The 16,906-nt window shown below is 44.5% G+C and overlaps 1 protein-coding gene across 8 annotated transcripts in view; it reads right to left on the bottom strand.

Moving 5' to 3' along the window:
• The window catches only part of csmd3 (CUB and Sushi multiple domains 3), a 709,139-nt gene that overhangs the window by 225,763 nt on the left and 466,470 nt on the right, over positions 1-16,906 (bottom strand). For all 8 annotated transcript variants that reach the window (XR_010005888.1, XM_062980075.1, XM_062980076.1 and 5 more), the window contains 2 exons: positions 15,668-15,855; positions 8,821-9,009 (listed from right to left, as the gene is read on the bottom strand). Coding sequence is in view for 7 of the 8 variants with exons in the window: in XM_062980075.1 (XP_062836145.1) it covers positions 8,821-9,009; positions 15,668-15,855 (377 nt within the window). In the remaining variant the exon portion in view is untranslated. The remainder of the gene's footprint in view (positions 1-8,820; positions 9,010-15,667; positions 15,856-16,906) is intronic.

Raw genomic sequence — 16,906 nt, 5'->3', positions numbered from 1 at the left:
GGAGGCCACGCCGGACCGGGTGGCCTCCTCCAGTCTTCTTCTGACCTCGTGTTGCTGGGGAAGACACCCTCGTCAGCTCTGCTCTCCTGCCTCTGGAGCCTACATCAAACTAGGTGGCCTCGAGACATCTTTAATTGGGAGGACTCGTATGAAGCAGCATTTATAAGATCCTCACAGTTTGCAGCCTGCCAAATTTTTTTTCCCCTCCTTTGTGTGTGTGTATTTGTGTATGTGTGTTATACAGAGTCGGGAGTGAGAAAGTTTTTTATCTTTACTCAGGGAAACAGTATTGATCGTGATAGGTAGCGGGTTCTTAACCTGGTATTAATGTCATAGGAAGTATTCACATAGGATTTGAGAGTACCGTGAGCTTACTGATTGGTAATTGATGGTTTAGAATGTGAATTGATGGTTTGTGTATGTTGGTGGATGTACTGTTGAGTGAAAGCTTTGATGGAAAGAGACAACAGGATTGAGATGCTAGTTTTGAAAGATTAGAGTGGTATACTATAGAAAGGTTTTTTGAGAAGGTAATAAGAAATGAGTTGGAAGGAAACTCCGGGCAACAATGAACTCTCGCACTTATGTGATCTGTTGGGAAAATCGTTCGGTACCGTCTTGCAGCAGCTGGAAATACTGAACGCGAAACTTGACCATCTCTTCAAAGGAATTTCCCTGATTGTGAAATATCCTTCTCCTACAGACACTATAACAACTATACCAACCAGGCTTATTAACTTGAACTTGAATGAGGAATTAAGCACTTCGGAAGGCCAGGGAGAAATTAAGCTCAAGGAGCAGAAAGTAGTCGTCGGATCAGGCCTGAGAGTGACTAGAGTGGAGGGTGGGTTTTTGTCTGGGGGAGTGGGTTGGGGGAGGGTGGATGGGAAGGAAACCAACAATGTCGTGCAGAAGCCGAACAATGAGCTGCCCTCTGAATTGGCCGGACAATCTTTGGATACTTCCTGCAATTCTCAGCATCTTTTACAAACTAATAAGGTTGCAGTGGAAGTTTCAGATTCATTATTGAACAGAGGCAGGTGGACTTCTAAGCGAGCAGTCCAGATATCTCTTGCACAAATTTTATCCATAAGCTGGTCGGAGGTAAAGATCAAGACTATCGACTGGCTTTGTAGAGAGTATCAATCCTGGAACCGCTCCTTATCTCTTATCATTGGCTTGGAAGATAAAATATTAAGGGAAAAATTGTTTTTGTGTGGGCCCAAACTGCAACAATGGGGCATCACTCTCAGGAGGGTTCTAGTAGACCCACTGATTCACCCCCTCGACATCGGGCTGAGCATTGATATTCAAGATTCCCCAACTCTAAGTCAGACTTGTTCTACCTCCCAGGCCCACAACAAGACCCCACTCTTGCTTAGTCACCTGCCTATTCATGATGATGCCAAATCAACTGTCCCCTCTCTCCCATCAGTGAGAGAAGCTCCTTTTTTAAACAAACAAGTACCTTTGGAGGCTTTCCTTTCCAGGACAGCTGACTAGTCCCGGTAATTGGCAACCCCACCCAGTTCTTCCATCAGGGGGAAGAGGGCTCTCATGGAGGTGGCCCCATTGAAGTGATATGGGGGAGGAGAAAGCACGGTCACTATCAACCCAGGGAGAAGCGCAACAGAGTTTTTGCGACCCTGGAGAGGTTTAGGTGTGGTAGTCTTCAGGACAGACCCCCCAACCTTAAGGTCCTGCTTTTGAATGCCAGATCCGTCAATGGTAAAACAGCTGTCATCCAGGATTTGATCCTGGATGAGGAGGCGGATCTGGCATGCATCACCGAGACGTGGCTGGATGAGCTGGGAGGTGTGAATCTCACCCAGCTGTGTCCTCCAGGTTTCGGGGTGCATCAACAGGCCAGGGTTGGGGGGCGGGGAGGAGGAGTTGCGGTGATCTTTCAGCAGTCCATCGCCCTGATCAGATGCGCCGTTCCGCAATCCCCGAGGTTCGAGTGTGTTTTCCTGAGGGTGGGAGCCCGAGACAGCTTGGGGATTCTGTTGGTGTACCGTCCACCCCGCGACCCAGCAGTCTCTCTGTCCGAGCTAGCAGAAGTGGTCTCCAATGCGGCCCTTGTCTCCCAACAACTGATAGTTTTGGGAGACTTTAACATTCATGCTGAGACCACATTGACAGGAGCAGCTCAGGATTTCATGGTTGCCATGACAACCATGGGGCTGTCTCAAGTTATATCTGGGCCCACACATCAGGCAGGACACACCTTGGACCTTGTTTTTATTGTGGACGGTGGGACAGTCAGAGTGGAAGAGCAAAACATTCTTCCATTGTCATGGTCTGACCATCATCTGATCTGTTTAAGTATCGCCGTGCCTTCTAACCTCCGCAGGGGTGGTGGACCCATTAAGATGGTCTGCCCCAGGAGACTGATGGATCCGGATGGACTTCTGAGGTCTCTTGGGGATCTTCCTGTCCTGGAGACTGGCGATCCTGTCGATGTCCTGGCTGATCGCTATAACAGTGAGCTATCAAGGGCACTGAACACGATCGCTCCCGAACGTCCCCTCTCACAGCGTAGAATCGCGTCGACTCCTTGGTTCACCGAGGAGCTGGCTGTGATGAAACGTAGGAGGAGGGGACTAGAGTGCATCTGGAGGAAATCTCAGGACGTGTCCGACCAAGCACGGGCTAAAGCCGCCATTAAGGCTTACTCCGTGGCTCTGCGAGCAGCCAGGAAAGATTTCACGACTGCCCGCATAGCGTCTGCAGCCAACAGGCCATCGGAGTTGTTCCGAGTTGTTGGGGAGCTCCTGCGGCCTCCCGAGGCCCAGGGGTTTCCTGATGACTTGGCAACTCGGTGCAGCGATTTCGCGCACCATTTTGCAGGCAAAGTTGCTCAGATACGCCGTGAGTTGGACTCCAGCTTAACTGTGGTCCCAGCGGAGGTGACCGAGGTACCTGTCTGTGCGATCTTATGGGATTCTTTCCGGCTTGTTCTTCCTGATGACGTGGAGGGGATTCTTGGGTCTGTGAGGGCGACCACCTGCGCTCTGGATCCTTGTCCTTCTTGGCTGGTGAAGCTGGCCAAAGATGGGTTGTTGGATTGGTTTGTGGCTATTATAAATGCCTCCCTGGTTCAAGGGTCAGTTCCATCCTGCTTTAAGCAGGCGGTAGTAAAACCATTATTAAAAAAGACCTCGTTAGACCCATCTGTATGTAACAACTACAGGCCAATTTCCAACCTCCCATTTCTGGGCAAGGTTCTGGAGCGGGTGGTTGCTACGCAGCTCCAGGAGTTCCTCGATGACACCGATTTTCTGGACCGCTCGCAGTCTGGCTTCAGGCCTGGGCACAGCACCGAGACGGCTTTGGTCGCCCTGGTGGATGACTTCCGCAGGGAGCTGGACAGGGGGAGTGTGACCCTGCTGGTTCTCTTGGACATCTCAGCGGCTTTCGATACCATCGACCATGGTATCCTTCTGGGGAGGCTCGCCGGGATGGGACTCGGTGGCACGGTTCTGCTGTGGCTTCGGTCCTTCCTGGAGGGCCGTTCCCAGATGGTGAAGCTGGGGGAAACCTGCTCGGACCCCTGGCCATTGACCTGTGGGGTCCCGCAAGGGTCTATTCTATCCCCCATGCTATTTAACATCTACATGAAACCACTGGGAGAGGTCATCCGGAGTTTTGGAGGGTGTTGCCATCTCTACGCAGATGACACACAAATCCACTACTCATTTCCATCTAACTCCAAGGAAGCCCCTCGGATGCTGAATCAGTGCCTGGCCGCTGTGGCGGACTGGATGAGGAGGAACAAGCTGAGGATCAATCCTGACAAGACAGAGGCCCTCCTGGTCAGTCGCTCGTCAGATCGGGGTATTGGGTGGCAACCTGTGCTGGACGGGGTTGCACTCCCCCTGAAATCACAGGTCCGCAGTTTGGGGGTCCTCCTGGATTCAGCGCTGACGCTTGAAGCGCAGGTGTCGGCGGTGGCCGGGAGGGCTTTTGCACAACTCAAACTTGTGCGCCAACTGCGACCATACCTCGTGAAGTCTGACTTGACCACGGTGGTCCATGCCTTAGTCACCTCTAGACTGGACTACTGTAATGCGCTCTACGTGGGGCTTCCCTTGAAGACGGCTCGGAAATTACAACTGGTCCAACGCTCGGCTGCCAGATTAATAACTGGGGCGAATTACAGGGAGAGATCTACTCCCCTGTTTAAGGAGCTCCACTGGCTTCCGTTCATTTTCCGATCCCAATTCCCGCCTTGTAGGAACTAGGGAGAGGGCCTTTTCTGCTGTGGCCCCCCGTTTATGGAACTCATTGCCCACTGAAATCAGGCAAGCCCCCACTCTTTCAGACTTTAGGAAAGATATAAAAACATGGCTCTTCCGATGTGCTTTCGGAGAGTAACTGTTACATGCTTTTGTTACGCCCCCATTATTTATCCTCTAGACTGTCTGCTATCTTTTTCCTTAGTTCCCTGTGGTTTTATTCTTATCCTTTTTCTTATCCTTTTCTCACCCCGAGTTTTAACTGAGTGTTAGTGCGGCCTGCCCTGTTATATTGCTCTTTGGATTTTGTGTTGTACTGTATATGATTCTTTATTGTATTGTTGTAACTGTATTATGATATGTTGTTTTTATATTGTGTTATATTGTATTTTTCCCTGGCATGGCCCCATGTAAGCCGCCCCGAGTCCCCATTGGGGAGATGGTGGCGGGGTATAAATAAAGTTTTATTATTATTATTATTATTATTATTATTATATAACCCAATTCAAAACAGGTAATGTGGATTATGTGCTTTGATAATCTGGATTATATGGAAGTATAGAAGGGGCCTGGAAGGGGCCTCAGTTTCCAGTTATGAAAATGCTCGCCTTATGATATTGGAGAATTTTAGCTAAAACAGTGTTGAAACCATCAGTTTGAGTTGCTTAGCTCCATTTCTGTGAAGCTACTGAAGCCTGAAACTCTTGGTTTGCCAGGAAATCAATCTCTACCAAGAAACTGGGAATTTAAGATCAAGAAATCTCATTACATTTTCTTCTAGTCCAGAATATGTTTTAGTAGAAGGTGAAAAACATGTTTTTCCCCTTTAATTTAATTCCTATTGCTTTAGGGTTTTCTTCCCCTGTCACTGTGAATTTATTAATATGTTTTATGAGATACTATATTTGAAGGAAATAGATTTCCAGTGCAATAATTGTATGCAAAGTTATGCATGCATTTATTTATTTCCTAGACTAGGATAGGGGTTCATAGCTTTCTTCAGATTCTCAAAGGAATTTATGAACAAAAACATATCACTTCCCTAGGGTAAGGGATTGTGCCTCCTGGTTCCATGACCTTACATATAATAAAGCCACTATATATCTTTAAGAGCAGACATGTTCAACGAATCTTCTTTTTCTGCAGAGCAGACCTGCTGGGAGGACCAAGAAGAATAGTGATTGGGATGGAAAGCCTGCCAGCATGTTGGATTTTTGCCCCCTGAAACTTCCTTGATTCATTATGGAAGTGATGCAGCTCTGTAACTGCATCTTCTGTAACTGACCTTCCCAGCAGGTTGGCTAGCTCGATTATGTCCTGCAAATATGGAGTTGCTACTGCTGAGTTGCTGCCAAAAGGAGTGACACCAAAGGGGGTTAAATGAGGCTAAGCACGAGTTTAAGTAAGAGAATAATGATTACTTGCTTTTCTTCATGTTCCAAACATATTTGCTTAGTTGGATCTATTTAATTTGTAATGTATTCAGGGCCGGCCCCACTATTGAGGCACCTGACGCCGCCGCCTCGGGCGCAGGCCCGGGGGGGCGCCGTCAGGCTGGGCGGGAGGCGGGGCACCGCCCTGACGGTGCCCCGCCTCCCGCCCAGTGCGCCCTGGCCCGTCTGGCCTTTTCTAGCTGGCCAGACTGCAGCGGAGGTCCCTGCAGGCCGCAATCGCGGCCTGCAGGGACCTCCGCTGCAGTCTGGCCTGCTAGAAAAGGCCAGACGGGCGAGCGGGAGTAGCGTGGGAGGCGGGGCCAAGGCACGCTGGGCGGGGGGGAGCGGCGTCAGAGCTGGCCCCGCCTCCCACGCTACCCCCGCTCGCCCGTCTGGCCTTTTCTAGCAGGCCAGAGTTCAGCGGAGGTCCCTCCAGGCCGCAATCGCGGCCTGGAGGGACCTCCGCTGAACTCTGGCCTGCTAGAAATGGCCAGACGGGCGAGCGGGGGTAGCGTGGGAGGCGGGGCCAGCTCTGGCCCCGCCCCCCCGCCCAGCGTGCCCTGGCCCCGCCTCCCACGCTACTCCCGCTCGCCCGTCTGGCCTTTTCTAGCAGGCCAGACTGCAGCGGAGGTCCCTGCAGGCCGCGATTGCGGCCTGCAGGGACCTCCGCTGCAGTCTGGCCAGCTAGAAAAGGCCAGACGGGCCAGGGCGCACTGGGCGGGAGGCGGGGCACCGTCAGGGCGGTGCCCCGCCTCCCGCCCAGCCTGACGGCGCCCCCCCGGGCCTGCGCCCGAGGCGGCGGCGTCAGGTGGGAGGCGGGGCCAAGGCACGCTGGGCGGGGGGGAGCGGCGTCAGAGCTGGCCCCGCCTCCCACGCTACCTCCGCTCGCCCGTCTGGCCATTTCTAGCAGGCCAGAGTTCAGCGATTGCGGCCTGGAGGGACCTCCGCTGCAGTCTGGCCTGTTAGAAAAGGCCAGACGGGCAAGCGGGAGTAGCGTGGGAGGCGGGGCCAACTCTGGCGCTGCGTGGGAGGCGGGGCCAGGGCACGCTGGGCGGGGGGCGGGGCCAACTCTGGCCCCGCCCCCCTCACTATTCGCCCTGGCCCCGCCTCCCACGCAGCGTGGGAGGCGGGGCCAGGGCACGCTGGGCGGGGCCAGGGCGCCGGTGGCGGGGGCGCTTTTCAGCACCCCCGCTTCACATCAAAAAATATCTCCGGCCGGCCCTGAATGTATTTAATTTCCATCTTGGAAGGGTACATTTTCAAATCATATTAAGCAATTTCTCATGTTAGAACAGTTTAAGACATGCATAAATTACTTTCTTGGTTCTAATATAATCCTTCAGAAGTCTGCTTTTCCTCATAAAATCTCACTTGAGTAAATCTTTCCTACTACTTTTCTACCCATTCAATTTATTCTTCTTTTCATTCTGTTTCCACATTACAATGAAAGTCAAAATTATACTCCTCTCCCAAAACATGTATTTGAATATGCATTTAATTGTACATTAACCCCTTTGAACACATATTAAGTATGTTTTATATCAAAATACATTGTAAAGGAGCATCTGATGCAAGTCAACTATTGATTATTGCATCATGGCATTGGGAGATAAATGAAATCCAGTACATAGCTAGGCTTTATACACACACATTTGAGTAAGAAAGGTAGATGAAATCATTTATACAGATATTTACAATGATCTGATTCTTTTAATTCCTCAAATTATGCAGAATTCTGTGTTATCAGTAGATTAAATTATTTAAGCGATCCATTATTATCTCACATTTTCCAACAAGCCAGCATTCACTAGGTGCAGATATCCCTTTTGACTATGAGTGTTGTAGCTGACTAAAGCATGTTCAAGAAATTTTCATTCTTTAAAACCATATACTGTTATATACAAAAACCCTCATATTACAAAGTTCTTGGCACTTTGATAGAATGCAATCCTATCTTTAAAAAGTTATCATAAAACAAAGTTTTTTATTGGAGTGTTTTTTTAAAAGGTCTCATCTGTTCTTCAAGGTTTCCTTTTCGTTTTGAAAAAAAGAAAGAAAACTATCCTGGGAAAAAGCCCACATGGAGTCAAACTTCTAGCATCTGTAGTATGTTCTACATACTCCACAGACGAAACAGTTTAACTTTGAAAAGAGAATTAGTCAGCAGATGGTACGGGCAGTCCCTGAGTTACAAATATCTGACATCTGACTTACAAATGACTCATAGTTAAGAATGGAGGTGAGACAAAAGGAAGTAAGATAAATCTTCCCCTAGGAAGGGAAATTCACTGCTGAAAAAGTAATCATGGGGAAAAGGTGCCTCCACTGAGCCTTTCTCACCAATCCTTGTTTCCACAGCAAGCCAAATTTTTCAAAATCCAATTCTCACAAGGACAGAAAGTGAGGTTAAATCTCTCAACACGGGCACAGACAGCAGAACAAACACCACAGGGCTGTTAACCCTTCCATATGCTATCCAAAGCTAAAAAATTTGGCTGGAGTTACACTTAAAATATACTTATGATGTACAAACAAATCCAACTTAAGAAGAAACCTACAGAATCTATATTGTTCATAATTTAGGGACTGCTTGTATACGAGGTATAGGACAATGCACCACAGACCCAGCTTCCTACAAAAAATCTACTATTAGTGTCATTTTCTGATAAGAATCAAGGAGCAAAATTTGACACCACTTTAACTGTCATGGCTTAGTGCTATAGCATCAAGGGAGTTGTAGATTTGCAAAGTCTTTAGCTTTCTCTGCCAAAAAGTTCTGGTGCCTCACTAAACTACAAATTCTAAAATTCCATAACACTGAACCCAGTGAAAGTGGTGTCAAACTGCATTAATTCTACAGTGTAGATGCACTGCTTTTAGCTGAATGAATAATGGCTTCTCTCCTCATAGTAAATACAGTGAATGACTTTAAGTGTGTACACTTTCTCAGCACCCGAAATATTCAATTCATGAATGCACAGAAGAACCAGTTTTAAAAGAGAAGGAGTGGTTATTCTTGTTGACCTATAGCAAGCCTGATAACAGAAACCATATTATCTTTGCATTGAAATCAACTAATACAGAGAAAGTGGATAATCATTATGAAGAAATTGCTATAGCATTTCTGTTCCAGTTCATTTAATTATTACCATCACAAGTAGGAAGTGAGTGACTCCACCAATGGTTCTTTTCACATAGCAAAGGCTCTTCATGACTTAATCTATAGCCTGAATCACATCCAAATGATACAGTTGAGCCAATGGAAAAGTCATGCCCATAACGCCGACCATGAACAGGTATGCCAGGGTCCAGACACGAATAGGTATTAACTGTTACACCTAGAGGGCAAGGGGAAAAAAAGATTACATGAAGTAATAGAGAAATATTATTTTAAGTCAGATTCAAATCACTCTAAATACAGTGAGTTGTGTAACCTACATTTAGAAGGAAACTAGGAAATCTCTAGTATTAATGAAATAAACTCCCCCCCCCCCCCGCGCAGCTGGGGGAGGGAAGTGGCTTTGCCCCCTCCCAACGAAAGCTGCCCGTCTCTTGGTTCACTCACTTTTGGAGCTTCGACCCACCTGCCCGCCCACCGCTAACAGTATAGCAGTAGTGTGGTCGCTTAGATGGGCCAGGTAGGAATTTTTTTCCCTCCCATGTTCTGGGAGGGTTTTTTCGCCTACCCTATACTGTGTGGAGTGGTAAATTGGGAGGTGTGGTCATTTAAATAGGTGGTCAGCGGAATGCTTAGGGGAATCTATTATTTTGGTGTGCACCACAAGGCACCTCTGTTTTGGTGTTGGCCAGAGGCGTGAATCCTCGCTTAGGGTTTGTACTGCCCCAGTGAGGGTGAATGATTATGGCCTTGGAATGGGAGAGTTTGACCTCATTTGTTTCGGAGGCAAAACTCTCCAACACATTCCCCTTTAGGTCATCCAGGTTTAGATATGCTGGGGACCTGGTGTTTCGCCCTAAATTCAGTCTTAATGGATGGTCGGGTATGACCATTGATATTGGCTTATGCCTTACCAAATTCTTAGATGGCTAAGGATTTTTGGCCCTAGTTCCAAATTAAAAGTTAAATAGGTAACTATCAATAAAGTTGCCCAGTTTTAAACCCAAGTTTACTTGTCTTGTCTCGTTATTTCGGGGGGTTGGAGGGCAAACAAGGGAGAGAGGGGAAACATTACTGTCACAATGCTTGTTAGTACAGTGGAAATGCGCCATGAGAAAGGCAGAGAATATAAATTAAAATACGAGCTTATATGTTAAAATTAGAATGCTAACTGAAGACAGAAAAGCTATAATGCAAAACCCCACATCTAGGAAGAAACTTATATAATCCTCCACAGCAGGATTATTGTCATATTTCTCAATAATAATACCATACATATAAAGTATTAAACAAAATATGAATACTAATAACAAGATATCTAAATGGCATTTGCCATTATTGAAAAACATCTGATAAACAAATTCTACATCAGCTTCAGCAAATCCACACCGTAAGAATGCAAAGTTATACATCCTTTTCATTAAAATAGAGCAGTCTAGATATAATCAAGCCCTTAATTGTTGAATTAGGATTTCACTATTTTGTTTTAAAATGTGGGAATGAGATACCACAGGTTAATTAAATGTAGATAACTCTGTGAACGAATTATGATGTACAATATTGTACAGTAAGCACTCTACATTTTCACCCAGGGAAATATTTCTTCATCATTTTTAATCTTGTTTTTGTTCTGTGCTAATTCTTTAATTTATAGGCTTTAGAAAAAGAACTGGTGCAATAGTTGAGAATATAAGGAACAAATCTCCTTTGTGGCCTCAACCATCAATTGCTGTAGCCCTAAGCAAAGGCCTTAGCTCTGTACCACACTTTCAATAAGAGAACCGAATATCTGATCCTATAGTATTAGAGAAGATCTTGAAAGGTAATCTATACAAGATGACATGTTTGAATGACAGCTGCATAAATGTTGGATGCAAAAGCCCACTGTATTCAATTCAACAGGATTAGTTCTAAGCAGCTTGCCACCAGATCAAGCTGGTTAACTATTGTTTTAACATTTGTATTAATTGCAGTTATGTACACCTCAGTTCCACCTCCCTAACACATACACACACACAAACTGTTAAATATAGAAATATATTAGGTGAAATTGCAGATAGCACAAGTAAATTTACATGTAGTTAGTATCTGAATGTTCTATTTTGGGAATGGTAGAGTAACAATGAACCAGATCCAATGATAGGCCTACAGTGATCACCCAAAGCTGCAACCAGCCTATTTTTATCTTCTCTTGCAACAACATTTTTACAACTCTTTTGAAATGTTAACAATTTGCAAAACATCTTTTTCCTCTATAATCATGGAACTGTGTTTGTTAGGGGAAATGGCTTCATACCCTTCAAAAGCACTTGGTCAACAATGAACTATGTATGTGATAAGTCATGAATTACTATAGAAAACAAGGGCTGAAATCCTTCAGTTAAAATTGAATAGCCACACTATATTTTTCAAGAAGCAGGTGTTCTCATAAAATTGGACACAATTGCTCTGTATTTAGCAAACTGGTAGCTAACTTGAAAACTTCCCTCACTTTACCCTCAAAAGTATATGTTCTGTGATCATATCTTTGTACTGCACATGGTTTCTTTTCACAAAAAGTTTGCAGAAATCATGACCAACCTCATTTTACAGGGCAATGTAAAACACACAAAAAATGAAATAAACTTAACATGTTATGATGATGATTAATGCATTGCCCGACTTACCGGGCGATGGCCATTGTGGAGTTGGGCACCCTCTGGCCCCTTCATGGCATTGGCAGGGGGCTTCTTCTTCCCAGAAGCCCCCTGAGTGGCAGGAAGATTTCCCGCCATCTGTCCAGCAGGCCAATCGGCAGTGGGCATGGCCCAGCCACCGATTGCCAGGCATGGGCAGGGGCTGGCTACAGCAGCCCTTTAAAGGCTGCTTGGGAGGCCAGAGCAGGCATTGGACCTGCCTTTTTTGCTGTTCCATCCCACCCACCCTGCATATTGCTTATGTTTGATCTGTTTGTTATTGCTTGTTCTGTTATTTGTCACGACTCTAGGTTGGCGTGTGGCATGGGCCCTGGATCTGGCTAGCTTAATCTCCCCCTCATTGGTAGGAGTGGGGAGTGTCTGGTGGTCACCTGGGGTGCGTAGGTAGTGTTGGCCCAGTACGGTTCCAGTAGCACCCTGGTGTGGATAGCTGTATCAGTCAGCAGCTGACTGCCCAATCCATGATCCAGGACCCATGCCTGGCAGCCAACCCTTGTTCTTGTAACCAATAAATGAGTTGTGGCCAGTTTTTTTATCCCAACCCTATGTTGTGTCATTATTGGGTTCTACGGACGGAGGCGTGTCGCCCATGCACACACAATTATTATTTATTCTGCTTTTCTCCCTGCAAGAGGACTCATTAATATAGTCTTAATGTATTAGACAATTACTTAGGAGAAGCCAACTTTTAAAAAATTGCATGCGCACATAACAATACAATACTTGAGATATCTCATTATATAATCTATTTCATTATTAACTGTATATTTTATAATTTTACTTTGAGAATTCATCCTCTGATCATCTCCCTTTCCCTTCTTGTTAAAATCCTCATGTCAGATATAGATATGTAACTTTCTATGAAGAAAACAATGAAGTTATGACACTTTAAATACTAAAAGTTTAATTTGGCATGAGCTTTTGTAGATTTCTGTAAATTTTTTGAGATGTATGACATGCTATATTTTATTATCTACAATCCTACAGGAAGCAAGGGATGTGTGTGAAAAATGTCTCTGGATGATGGCAAGGATATTACAAAGCGGTAGATTTGTTTTTTAACCAGAGGCGGTTCAACCATTAGGCGAAGTAGGCAGTTGCTGTAGGCGCCATCTCCTAGGGGGCACTGTTGAGGCACCTCCGCCCAGGCGTGGGCTTCCTGCTTCCACAGCCTGGCCTGGCCTCCGCAGCAGCCGGGCCACCTTGGCAGTTAAAAGTGGCGCAGAGGTGCCTTCACTTTAAAGCAGAGGTGCAGAGTCATTTCCTTCAAGTGCTTCCCAAGCTTCGGTGGTGACCCAGGTGTTTTGAACTCCAGTTCCCACCAATCCCGAGCATCAGCCAAAGCAGTGAGGCAGTTAGGAGTTGAAGTCTCCTCCCTGGGGGCGTGGCCTGAGGAGGCGTGGTGGCAGCAGCTTGCTCCCAGTGCTAGCAAGGAATGGAAGGCGGTGGCATGGAAAGCGGGGGCCAGGGTGAACGGGGGCGCCTTTGGAGCGGCCAAGGCGGGCAGCCCCTCCGACCTGTGGTGCTTCCTGCAGCAGTCCCGAGTCCTCACCCGACTCCTCAGTGCCGTAAGCCGGGACTCGGGGTGGGCTGGGGGTTTGGGAGGGGGTTGATGGAGCTCTCCGAGCGCTCCCAGGGAGGGCTGAGGTTAGGATTATTATCTGCAAAGCATATTATTTGGAGCCCCAGTGGCGAAGTGTGTTAAAGCACTGAGCTGCCGAAAGGTCGCAGGTTCAAATCCCGGGAGTGGGGTGAGTGCCCGCTGTCAGCTCCAGCTTCTGCCAACCTAGCAGTTCGAAAACATGCCAATGTGAGTAGATCAATAGGTACCGCTCCAGCGGGAAGGTAACGGTGCTCCATGCAGCCATGCCGGCCACATGACCTTGGAGGTGTCTATGTACAACGGCGGCTCGTCAGCTTAGAAATGGAGATGAGCACCAACCCCCAGAGTCAGACATGACTGGACTTAACGTCAGGGGAAAACCGTTACCTTTTACCTTTAATATTATTATTATCTGCAAATATTATTATCTGCAAATAATATTATTTTCTACAAATATTATTATTCATATTATTATTTGCAAATATTATTATCTGCAATTATTATTATCTGCAAATATTATTAGTATCTGCAATTATTATTATTATTATTATTATTATTATTATTATTATTATTATCTGCCTCCTGATTGGTTGCTTCAGATACCTGGACTTGAGGGAGGGAGTCACTGGCCCAAAGACATTCTGAAACTCCCAGGATTTTATAGCATTGAGTCATGGCAGTTAAAAGTGCTGCCAAGTTGCATTTGTTTACTTTACAGCAGGCATAGGCAAACGTCTGCCCTCTGGTTGTTTTGAATTCCTAACAGCGAGGGGCAAGCATGAAAACTATTTGCTCAACTATCTATGGCAGGCATGGGGCAAATGCCCTCCGGGTGTTTGGACTGCAACTCCCACAATTCCTAACAGCCAGTAGGAATTGGCTGTTAGGAATTGTGAGAGTTGGAGTCCAAAACACCCGGAGGGCCAAAGTTTGCCTCATGCCTGATCTAAGGCAAACAATTCACATAATAAAGCATACTGAGTTTAAGTTAACTAGTAAACAAAGTGGGATGATGGTCATATGAGGAGTCAAGGCTCTTCTGGATTCTTGGACTGGTTCTTAAACATGCTTTGTGTATTCCAAGTAAACTGAAAAATACTTGTGGATTATCTGCCTTGATATTCTGGGTTATATGGCTGTGTGGAAGGACCCTCAGGGCTCTTCCACACAGCTATATAACCCACAATATCAAGGCAGAATAACCCACAATATCTACTTTGAACTGGGTTATCCGAGTCCATATTGCCCTATATCCCAGTTCAATGTTTGGTGCTAAATTTGCAAATATAGTAATTCCTACATAACATTACCATGTATTGAATTGCTTTTTCTGTCGATTTGTTGTAAAACATGATGTTTTGGTACTTAATTTGTGAACTCATAATGTAATTTGATGTTTAATAGGTTTTTCCTTAATCCCTCCTTATTATCCAACATTTTCACTTATCCAACGCTTTTATTTTTCAGGGATTGGTTTGGGGGGGCACCAAAATTCTGTTTGCCTACACTTGAAAATTACCTAGGGTCGGCTCTCTTTTTAACACAATAAATTCAGGCACAAACACTCCTGGACATCTGATCAGGACAGGGTTTTATGTGACATCTATGGAATTGGTGTTTGATTTTTATGATAACCCAAGGCCTTTTGGAAGACATACACAGTGCCCAACATATTCCAATTATTCTACAGCTGCTTGAGAAGATTTGGAGTAAATGCATAATTACATAAAAAAGTTCCAGGACAAGGTTGAAAAAAGTATTAATTACATTTCTTGCCCTCAAAGACTTCAATACATTCTTTAAAACTAACTAGGAACTATGCTGAGATTTTTTACACCCCATGTAAATGTAAGAAGACAGGCACCTTTTTTGAAGTGTCTGATTTGGGTAAGAAGGCTCTACACAGAACTTTCAATTTTGACAAACAATTACATACATGTATCAAGAATATAAGGGAAGGTTATTAATTGACAAAAATAAACAAACCATATGATAGTTCTACCTTTCAGAAATATGGCAGCAACAACATAATTTGTATAGAGATTGGTATTATTTGAACAAATACAATCTGGCATATATGAATACTCTCTAGAAAAGATGATCACTCTTTTACTGCCTGTCAAATAGAGAGGAAATAATGAGATTTTTTATAGACTTTCTTCCCCCAACTATCTTTGAAACAAAATTAATTGTTCCCCTTAGATAGCATTTAGTTTGATAAAAAAGACAACATCAAAATCATTCCCATTCTCAGAAATAACAGAAATTAAATTCTGCATGGACCTAAAAACAGTTGGACCTTGTGCATGTAAATGTACATACACAAAGAAATGCCCAAAGCCAACTTACATAATCAACAACACATTATTATAATGACAGGATGTGTTGTGCTGTAGATACCTCTCTTCTTCCCAGGCTATTTTTGACCATGGGTGTGTGATAACCCAAATAATAAGATCCATGGTATGTACAATCAGCATTATTTCTTATGATATTAACACACCCAGAAAAAATAAATGTATGTAAAAAGCAAAAGAATTAATAAAAGTGAATTAATAAAATGATCACCCTTGACTTACTTTCATAGTGTATCTTGAATCCATTATTAGAACGACTGTTATCTGTTGTAAAAAGTAGGTAAATGAAATTGCTGTTGCTGAACAGAAATTGGGGGACTTGTGTACCATTGTAAGATCCCAGGAGTGGTGATAAAAGATTTGGTCCATCATGCACTTCAAGCACATCATAGTTGAGTTCTGTCTGGAATCTATGTTGGAGAAACACATGCGAACATATAAAATATACTCAAAGACTAAACAAATAAAAAGTGGCTACAAATTTTAAAATATATCTGATGCTTCTATGAAGCATGTATCACTATCTTACATTCCATGTCTTTCTTTAAAATGGTATTGAAATTAAATCCCTCAAATATCATGATGTATGAAATTGACATCTTTATATCCTCTGATAATTCCAATCTCATCCCATTCCATTCGATGTCTCAGTACAGAGCAATTCAGATTACACATTTCTGAACAACTTCTTTGCACGTATGCATTTTACCACTCCGACAAAAACACTTGTCAGTTTCACTTCTATGCTGGCACTGCTCAGTTGTCAGTTTTACCATTGGTATCTGCAGCCTTTGCAGTGGGGACTAGATAATGTGCAAAGGTCTATGATGAAAGTGACAAGCTTTCTCCCCATTTATGAAGCAAGCCTGGGAAAAACTTCCTCAGTGAGAGTTGATACTGACAAGGCCTTTCAAAACCCTTGTCAGCTTCACTTCTACTCTGAAAGAACTTTTCTGGATTTGTTTCAGAAGAAATATGTACGGCAAGGGTAGATTGACAGTTCCACTACTGCTGCCTTCTGCCTTCAAGAACAAGCCTTTGTCCATTTCCAAAGTTAGGCAAGATATCAGACATTCAACCTTATCTACCTTTCTTCACTGCACAGTATTGGGTCATCTATTCCCTTTAATTAAATTAAACAGATAAAGGACAAAGAGAATCCAAGACAGACTGACTTCAACATCCCTGCTGGACATAAAAATTGGTGAAGCATGTATCCTTAACTTATGTACATTTATGGCTTAAGGGGGTTTAGTAAATAATGACACAACAGATAACTTTTATTTAAATATTCCAGTGTAGGAACTGCTGACTTGTAATCAATAATTTTGTCAGCATTATATATTTGCAAGTGACAAAACATTGTGATACCTATGGAAAACTACAATTTTTAATATTGACCTGTTATTACTGGAATAACCATGTTCATAATACGTGGAACCAATATTATAAGCAATTTTT

The sequence above is a fragment of the Anolis carolinensis genome, chromosome 4, assembly GCF_035594765.1.
Source record: "Anolis carolinensis isolate JA03-04 chromosome 4, rAnoCar3.1.pri, whole genome shotgun sequence".
Classification (NCBI taxonomy): domain Eukaryota; kingdom Metazoa; phylum Chordata; class Lepidosauria; order Squamata; family Dactyloidae; genus Anolis; species Anolis carolinensis.
The sequence above is the reverse complement of the archived record's forward strand: the minus strand, read 5'-3'. Positions and strand labels throughout refer to the sequence as shown.